At 40.1% G+C, this 10,066-nt stretch overlaps 1 protein-coding gene across 7 annotated transcripts in view; it reads right to left on the bottom strand.

Moving 5' to 3' along the window:
- Nucleotides 1-10,066, bottom strand: part of GIT2 (GIT ArfGAP 2) — a 1,410,467-nt gene that overhangs the window by 950,044 nt on the left and 450,357 nt on the right. For 4 of the 7 annotated variants that reach the window (XM_044068490.1, XM_044068492.1, XM_044068495.1 and 1 more), the window contains exon 9: nucleotides 5,286-5,291. The exons of the other annotated variants lie outside the window; for them this stretch is intronic. In XM_044068490.1, the coding sequence (XP_043924425.1) occupies nucleotides 5,286-5,291 (6 nt within the window). The remainder of the gene's footprint in view (nucleotides 1-5,285; nucleotides 5,292-10,066) is intronic. 7 annotated transcript variants of the gene reach the window in all.

Here is a 10,066-nt window from a genome sequence, read left to right as displayed (position 1 = left end):
GGGTAACTGCAGCGGAAAGCCCGGGTTCAGATGAATTTGCTGAATCCACCATTTTAACTCTGACTGTAGGCAGGGCAAGTGGGTGATTTCTTGCTCTAGAGGATGTTGGTGCTGTGACCATACATTTTTTTAAATGGCACTGTAGCTTTCGCATGTGCATTCTGGCTGGTGGTAGCACAGAAATAGTCACTGCCATTAAGCCCAGGGTTCATAGGAATTGCCTTGCAGTTACCTGCTGGGTCTGCAGAAGGGCTTTGAAGTGGGAGGACAGGTAGCTGACCTTATCCTGTGGAAGAAAGGCTTTCATTATGCCTGTCTTGATCCTGCAACCCAGAAATGTTTTGTCTAGTTCTGGGGTCAAGGAGGATTTTGGGAAGTTGAGGGTGAACCCCAGTCTTTGGAGTAAGCACATGGTGAACTCTAGATGGATTAACAGGGTTTCCTTGCAGTCTGCTAGGATCAGGATGTCGTCCAGGTAGGGGTAAATCTGAATCCCTTGTGTTCTGCAATAGGCTATGGCAGCTGCCAGGCATTTTGTGAACACTCTGGGAGCAGTGGACAAATCAAAGGACAATGGAGTAAACTGGAAGTGACAGGAGGGTCCAGAAAAGCGCAAGAATTTCCTGTGGGAAGGTTGAATGGGTATGTGCAGATAGGCTTCTTTCACGTTGAGTGTGGCCATGAAAGCCTGGGCTGGTATAAGAGGGAGTAAATTTTGTAGGGACAACATTCTGAAGGTGGGAACCTTTAAGAAAAGGTTTAAGAAGGAAAGGTCGAGAATGGGGCCTCCTCTATCTTGAAAGGGCTGTCTAGAGGGGGGCTGAGAAACAGCTGGCCTGGAAGGGGTTTGTCTTCTGGCCCCTCTTCTGTGTCTGGAAGAGGTAGGTCCAGCTGGGGCAGGATTTCTTTTGACAAAGGTGGCTTTGGCAGGGTAATTCCTGTAATATTTGGGAATAGGAGACACCAGAAGATGCTTCATGTCTTGCAATCCCTTACTCCTTTCTTGAAGATTTTTGAATAGGTCTGCTGACTGTTTTCCAAACAAGAAGTTAGGGTCCAGAGGGGCATCTAAGATTTTAGACTTGAAGTCTTCTGCTAAGTGTTGCAGATGTAGCCAGGAATATCTCCTAAGTACAGTGGCAAATGCTGCAGATCATGCAGAAGCCTCTGCAGCATCATAACTACATCTAATGGAGTGTCTGGCTACTTGGGCAGCCAGAGATGGTTTGGAAGAGATGTCAGAATTATTGGGGCAGTCTGGAGTAGCAGCCAGCAGAGTGGAGGCTTGAGAGACCAGGTGCAGAGCATATTTGGTCACATGGGTTTGATAGCTGATGACTGCGAAGGGCAATGTGGAAGAGGTGTAAACCTTCTTTCCAATTCTATCTATTGTTTTGCTATCCTTGTATATAGGAAAGAGAGAGGCAGACAAAATCACTCTGAATTATCTGGTGAAATGGCAATCACAGCAGGATCTGCCAGGGGTGGTTTGACTAGAAATTTCTAGTCATCATTCACCTTGTACAAGTGATCTGGCCTCTTAGGGGCAGATGGCGGAGAATCTGGTGTCTTAGATGCTGAGGAAAAGCATCTAAATAGGCAGGGATGACAGGCGGAATGGGAGAAGGGGAGGAAGCGTCCACTTGTAATAGTTCAAAATACCTTTCTGAGTATCAGACATTTGAGAGGCGTCCCATTTGAAGTATTCCTTCATTTTGGTTATGGTCTCACCAAAGGTGATATCAAATGGAGGGGAGTCCCCTTCAATGGATTCTACATCTGGGGAATAATACTCTTGAGGAGAGGCTATTAGGGAGGTGTAAGATATTGATTCATCACAAGATGAATAATAGGTCTCTTACTCTTCTTCCCTGTCTTGTGAAGTAGGTGGTGGAAGAGAGGAGACAGAAGCAGGATTAGGGCTGAGGAGAGGAAGAGTAGATTGAGAAGAGGCTGAGGGCCTAAGGGCCATAAAGGCCTGCATCAAAGATGAGGTGAAGGACTGCCAGTCAGGTAGGCCTTCGGTGGGTGTAGCCAGATGTTTGGTTTTCTGTTTCGTTTTAACTGGGGTAGTCTTAGGCGTAAGCCTGCAATCGGATGCCTGGTTAAGGGTAGTTATGTCAGGAGGAGGTATCCTGGTTGGAGGTCCGGCTGTGTCTGGTTCCCCCTCCACCTCGGCGGTAGCCAATGTCTGGGTTAGCGCCGAGGACATGCTTGTTGTCAATTGCGAAGCAGCTTCCTCGAAGGTCGCCATCAAATTCAACGGATTTATCTTATGTCACTCAACTCCTAAATTGGTAGCTGGCGGGGCGTCCGAAAGCAGAGAGGCAGTGGAAGAAGGCCTAGCAATCTTGGCCTTCTTTCACAGAGGTTCAGTCGGGACTTTCAAAATGGGATCCATCCTAAGTGCTAATTTTTTAAGTCGTTGGTTTTCTAGGTAAAGATTAAGTGCAGCCAGACAGCTGTGTATGGTCTTAGGAATGAAGGATTTGCAGACAGAGCAAGCAGTGGGATCGTGCTCTCGGCCTAGGCAAAAAACGCAGTAGTCGTGCACATCTTTATGGGGTATATGGCACCCGGATTGGCATTTGCCCTTTTTTGCTGAGATCGGCTAAAGTTTACTACAACAAACCAAGCTTTAGCTAGAGGTCAAAGAAGAAAAAACCCCACCAGGGTACTTGGCTTTTAGATGTCTTGTGGTGAAGGAGCGAAGCACATGATGTGAAGGTCATCTGCGGCTGAAAAGTTCTGGGGTCTGTGCGTGCAGACATCACATTTAAGGTCCCTGGTTTATGGGCCTACGTGGGACGTCCCACGCAACTGCAACAGCCAAGCTGCAGCTTTTGTATAGGAGCCAACGTACAGGTCACCTGAGGCAGAACATATTTAGTATGACTGTTTATGTGTGTTTGCATACATGCCTGTAAACACATTACATACACACACAAGTGTGTGTATGTGAGCATATACATTTCTAATGTATTACCACATAAATGCTTGCATGTACACTCATGCACTCAGGAAGCAGTAAAACGCCTTTATGCATTTTCTATTGTAATTTAAGTGAAGAAATGAGCTGATTCTGAGATTATCAGCCACAACCCACACTGCAAAGGCAATGGTAATACAATCCAGTGGTATTAAAAGCTCATCTCTAATCAACCATACAAGTGTTCTACTGATGGCCAGACCTATAATACCAGTACATTTAGCTTTCATTACACTGGGTTGAACTGTAGAAGTCAAAAATAAGGGTGTAATTTATTTGCACTGCTGTGACTAGCTCATTTGATATCATGTTTTCATAATAGACTACATATAGGTGCAAAGTACTTATTAGATACTTCAGCCATTGGCACTGTATGACACGTCCACCAAATGCCCCAGAAAAAAATGTGGCCACTGGATCCCCTACACAGAGCAAGGGCACAGTCTTCAGCATACATACATCATATGCAGGAAGGACAGGTCACTGGGGACATAAGCAATCAGGGAAGCAAGGTACCCCGTACTGGGCATGTCAGCATCTACACACAGGGTGGAAGCTGCTAAAGCTTACTGGAGATATGGTTACCACCAACCTCCTGAAGTTGTGACTGTTCATTGCCATTTAAAAGTACAAAAATCATCTTGCACAGATTGTTCTGTAATTCATCCAGTACAGTTCTGATTGTGCCTGTGCCGCTACAACAGTCAACGATCCTAGAGCATAACCAATAGTCCATTTGTTTTGCTGTGACCTGCTGCTTTTGATGTTCTGTAGCACAGTATTCTGTAAAGTATCTTTCACACTAGAAATTTGATTTACTTTATATTTATTGCAAGTCTGAGCAATGTGGATTTTGTTATTCAAATTGCACAGACTACAGACCGGCAGTTTCACAACTTCTGCTATGGTACAAACTTCTGGTTGCTAATTTTAAGTGTATGAAGAGTACTTAGTACAAGACATGAAATAAGCCTTATCCTGAACTTCACAGCCACTTTACAGGATCATTCAGAACTGCTGGAGAAAGCTAGAGTAGAATCCAAATAAAATGAATGATGTTTCTTTTCCTGTTCATACTCTGGGATTCAGAAGAATTGCTACCTCTTATATAAATTACCTCATGGAGGTAGGTCAGTTTAAAGTGAGGTCAATGAGGAACACTTCGGTATTGGTTCATCTGCATGTCCTGGAATGGCTTTTTTTTTTTTTACCACTGGCACTGCGATGGTAGTGCTGTTTACACTGGCAACCTAGGCATTGTTTTGGCACAGCACCACCCCTCCACTCACTCACACATTTAGACATGCACACAAACTAACACAGCACCAATCTCCTAACACCTGATTATACTTGTGGAAACACTTACCTATTCACTTATACATGTTCTGTAACACACACACACACACACACACACACTTACCAAACTCAATTCCTGCTCTTACAGACACAAATTATGATCTGTTAATGAGCTTTATCCTGTAGTCCCTAGTGTCCTTCAGCCTCAGTTTTTATACTTTGTGACTCAGATACACTAGTATTGCTTTAGTATTGCTTTGCTACAGAAAGTAAAGTGAAATGCTTTGAGCTACATATAATGAATCATACATGAGAAAGCAAGCAGGTCTGAACTACACAATGTTATGAATCTTTATTGTACTGTAGGACATTGAAAAAGATGTGGACTGACTTATTGCATGATATGGAAGAACAAGTGGGTTTATTTACTGGAAAATCATTTTTATACCTTCTGCATCTGAATTACTCATCTCTGTAAATGAATAGCAGTTATTCCTTCTGTATCTCAGAAACTGTACACTTGCACCTGGGTCATGGCTGAAAAGTTTCTACAGAGCAGTGCACCAACCTGGTCAACAAATTAAAATACCATTTCACGTATTTTAATATGAACTTTAACTACATTTAAAAATGGACAGAAAAAAAGATTCTGAATATTAAAGAAAATGAAAAGGAAAGTACAATAAAGTCTTTGTTTGAACAAATCCATTAAAATCTCCTACTTTGCGCTTAATGCTTGCAAGATAAGCAGACCGCATGCAGCAGCAGCAAAGGCCATTTCAAGTAATCTTACTCAAGAACTATACAGAAGACCTAACAGAAGACTTCGGTCTTACTACTGCTTCATGCAGAAGTTCAATCACCCCACAAAATGCTTTTAAGACTTCACAAATATGCAATTTGTTTAATAAAATTCATTACATTCGGCTAAGATGTTCAATCATTTACAAATGAATAACATGATTTATAAAACTGCTAAATATACAAGCTGTATACTTACAGATTTCTATCTCCAAGACAGCAAAAGAGAAAAAATAAATATGCAATGAAATGGAGATGGCAACCATTTATCAAGCACATTAAACACTTTGAAGTCTTAATGTATGTAATCTTATTTTTAAAACTCATTACATTCTGCCAGTATTAAATATTGCACAAATGAAATAAGTGAAGTGTGCAAAATGCATACCTACAAATGTCTAAATCCCATATAAAAAGTGTAATAAACAGAAAATGGCAAACAACTATACATCATTCCAGGTAATACAAAAATTAGTAAAACAAATGCAACCATTAAAAAATTTATTGACGACAGTACCACTGGTAAATTCTTAGACAGATATCACCACCGGAAACTGTATTGGAGTATTTAATCAATTCTGAAATGTAGCTTGCATTGCACAACACTTAACATTTAGTTAAGTCAAACTGGACACTGGCTTGGAAAACTAAGGACTAGTTTTTGCTGATGGTTATAATACTAAAAATCATACAAATAAAGTCCTGTATAAATAAATAGCAAAACTGTTCTTACAGTCAAGTTCTGCTTGTCGAGTTACGAAAACTGAATCTTTGAAAAATGAATATTAAAAAAGAAAAATAGCACTATTCCACTGTGTGTATTACATCATAATCACACATCGCACAATTAGGCGAAAATATGCATTCCCTCTGCCACTTATGTTCCAGACCACTAAAAAGGAGGCCACGAACTATGAAAGCTCCTTATTTATGACTTCAGTTAATTATTCTTATGCAAGAGTAGCAGTTTAAGTCCATAACAGTGTACAGTATTAGCGATTAGGTAGCATAAATGTTGTTTAAACCTGAAAAGGAGACTGAGGATGAACTTGAGGGCCTGGAATGTTTAAGAATCATTTGCAGCTTATGTAGTTTAATGGAAGAGGCATCCCTTTTCCATGCCTGATGCAACAGTGCGGTACAGCCACTACACAGTGTGGTGGGTTGCAATATACTGCCTCCAGAAATCTATGGGACTAATAATTTTTGGTCCTATTCCCACATGCCAGGGATATGCAGTAGTGAGATTTGATGTCACAACACAAAATCAACGATGAGTGCTGACTGTAGAGTAACTGCCCCATGAAGATCTATCTCAGTGGCCATGGTGTCTCTGCTGGACCACAGCTCTTCCCCCATATTCCAATTGCCCTGAAAATCACAACTTCCTTGTTGTTCTTCTTTATCGTGTTATTCTGCAGACCCCACTCCCTTTGTAAATTTACAGCTGTCAGTGCTTTCACTGAACGGTAGATCCCCAAGTTCTACTCTATGAAACTCCAGTCAAATGCCAGAAATAATAAGCAGCACTACTTCTGCAGCAATTCTAAAGCTTTGAGTGCAGTCTTTTTGTTTTTTTGCACACAGGTATAGTCCTCGTGATTGAGGTAGCAAAAGGCTGTTCTAGTTGTGGGTGTAAAGTCTGAAGTTTCTTCCTTTGGTGACTTTTACATCATCTCTTTTGTTGGACACAAAAAGGAAGTGTAAAGTTGATGATGCAATGACAATTTTGCAGCAGTACCTAACTTTATCACAACAAATGTGCACTTTTTATAGCAGTTTAGACATAAAATATGTAGGCTATGTCTGTGGAGTTGCCTGTGCACCTTGGATGCCCAAAACAATAATGCAACTGCTTGCTCAACCTTATCACTAATAGAGGATGATTTCCAACTAGACAATCACACCCAGTATTTCATGAAAATAAGCCCTATAAAAACTGGAAGAATTAGGTTATGATTTGGGCTCCATATACTACACTAGAAAAATGAAAGCATGCTTTTGCAGCTGCTCTGTTGCTTACTGGAAGAGCAAAATACACTGCAGTAGAGATTTCAGCTGAAACAATGAACACAGACGAAGGTGTGCTCCCACTTTAACAACTAGACTCGATGTTAAGTCTCTGAGAGAGGAAAAAACATCAAAGTAACAAGAATGTTCTAATTTTTACTGTATTTTCACAGAAAATGCAATTCAATTTTTACTACAGATTGTACAACTGAACAAAGATAAGTTGAGTGCATTATTTTGTGCTTGATAAATCCAGATAAAGGATATTTCAGTGTTGTGGAACATTGGATACAGTTTCACGTCTTCTCATGATATAAAATAAACGAAGATAATTATCACACTATGTATCCATACATTAACTGGTTCAGCAATACGCATATTAATGGGGACATAAAATAAAACATTGAAGTGTATATATATTAAAAGGGATTCTATTATGACAGCCAAGGATACGTGGGAAGACACTACACAAAAGAGAATACAAAAATTGAGAATCTGGAAGCTCTTGATTACGTATATGGATAGTAAGGTACAAGTAGTGAAAACATTTTTACTCCATTTAGTTTTATACTCAGTTCAGATGTATTTTTGTCAAAGGATAAGTTGTGGACCATACTAAAAAAGACATGAAGGAATTTATCTGGGAGGGGAAGAAGGCAAAAGTTAAATAAAAAGCATGAAAGTTTTATATATGTGTACTCAAGGAGACTGGGAATTCGGGACAGGTATAACCACTAAAGAGAATTACTTTTGAAAGAGGGTAAGCTTCCTTGTGCCTACCAAAAACCAACTGTACTTACATATTCTCAATCTGAGGTTGCTCCAGTTAAGAAAAAGTGATCACTATTAAAGCTTGTAAATAATGACTCTCCATCTACAATACTTGATGACTTTGGACAAGACTTCATTATAAGCCTTCCAGCCTTTGCATAACAAGCAGCAAGTGATCAACTGCTTTTGTAAAAAGTGTGTGCAAAAAATAGCTTGTGCAACTAAAGACCAAGCAAACAGAATTCAAAATAGAAATTTACTGTAAAGCTTTGCTGCTGACTGCTCTTCTCCCCAGACTGCAGTAACCTGGAATGAAAATAATAAAGTAAAAGGGCAGTGTGGCACAGGAAGAGGGCTTGGCCATCTGAAAGAACTGTTTTTTGTTACTGATTTATTTGCGTGTCAACTTCAGTGTCATGTACTTGTTTTACGAGCAGATGTGTACCTGACCAGTGGGTTTCTGGCTCCACTGCTGTACTTTGGGGAATAAGATGTGTGGTTTCAAAGAGCTGAAGTGAATCTGTTGCACACTGTATAGCTATCGCTGAATTTTAAAAGTGCTGAAGACATCCTGCATACCAGCTGCCAGAATGATGTATATATGTAGCAGTGTTTCAGCAGTTCTGCTGCATATTTTTTTTATGAACTGCATGCTGGCATTTTCTCTGCAGCTCTACAGGAAATGGCCACTGTGCACTGTGTATTAGGCCTAGATGACCCCCAAAAGCAACTACACAGCAATTGACTCTTTAGAGCCATTTGTGACACCAGCCTTGCTAAAACCTACATCTTGTTAAACAGATGAAGTGACTCAGGTTGGTCTCTCCAAGTAACCAAAATGTGAGTTGATAAAAAAAAATAAGCTGTAAGGGAAACAAGCAAACATTTGTATTAACTGCCATGCTCTGCCAAAAATATAATATAATATAATGCTTGCAACCTCTTGTGTGGAGACATGGGTAGTGGTGGGGCTATACTATGTGCAGCCAGATAAGGGTAGTACAAAGCCTGTGGCTGCATTTTGATAATCCTGCTTTATAACCATATATTTTCTAGACAGAGTCACAAGTCCTCACCACTCTGGATGCAAGCCGCTACAATTCTAGCCTGCTCTACAACACTAACTGTGCTAACAATCAACACCACCAGTCTTTTCCCACTGAAGAATGGAAATCGAAATTAAGAAAACATCCTGACCATCCCCATGAACTGCATTTTAAAGACGGGCAACCACGATCCTACAGTGAAAGAAAAACTTACAGGAAAGCATGAAATGCAGGCTAGTTGCTATAAACTATGAAATGCATCAACTGTTAGTCATAGCAGTGGTTTAAAATAAATGCCAGTAGGTGCCAGTATTTGTACAAAAGAAAGAATTATAACATCCTACTGCTCAATATTAACAATAAGAGGAACATGACTTCATCCTACTGGGGGAAAACCGGATAGAATGATGTAATTTCACAAATATTTTATAGAACTGCGCTGCCTAGCTGTGAACAAATTGTGCTAACAATCACTGTGGGTGTTCAAGAAGGCTAGTCACTCTGAGGTACAACAACAAAGTACTCACACACCTTGCAAACCACTTAAATTCCAAAAATGTTGAGAGAAGGCAGAAGACAGGATGAGCACTAACCATACTTCTCAACCTTCCATCTCTGAAATGAGGAACACTAACCCTCATAATGTGGAACAAATGGGCAAAATGTGGAACACAATACTAACAAGCTTACTAACAACTTCAGCTAGGAAGATCATACAATGATTAAAATATGCTGGTTTTATTTACACAAAAGATCTTTTAATGAATTAACATGATTCTTTTCTATTTACCATTGATATCAGTTAAAAAAATTCCTAACAATGAATGCATGACAGAGCCTTTCAATGTGGACCTTTGAGGAACATTAACTTTATAAGACCCCAAATGACATACGTTCCTCATAATAAGGTACATTTGAGAGGTATGAGCACTACTGAAACCACTAGACTTGAAAAGTACTAAAATTACAACACTACAGTATAGGTTTTGGTTCTTTATTCTACCACCCAGTGCTTCTGCAACTATTCTGCACTTCTGTGAAGATCAACATATCAGCAGTTCTACAATATACTTGCTTGATGGCAGGAGATGTTAAGCCTAGAGAGTCTGCTTTTAACTGCTTTCAATGTCACCAGCATTTCTTTGCCATCTGT

The sequence above is a fragment of the Protopterus annectens genome, chromosome 4.part0, assembly GCF_019279795.1.
Source record: "Protopterus annectens isolate FY-2018-M chromosome 4.part0, PAN1.0, whole genome shotgun sequence".
Classification (NCBI taxonomy): Eukaryota; Metazoa; Chordata; order Ceratodontiformes; family Protopteridae; genus Protopterus; species Protopterus annectens.
Note: the sequence above shows the minus strand (reverse complement) of the source record. Positions and strands in the feature narration are given on the sequence as shown.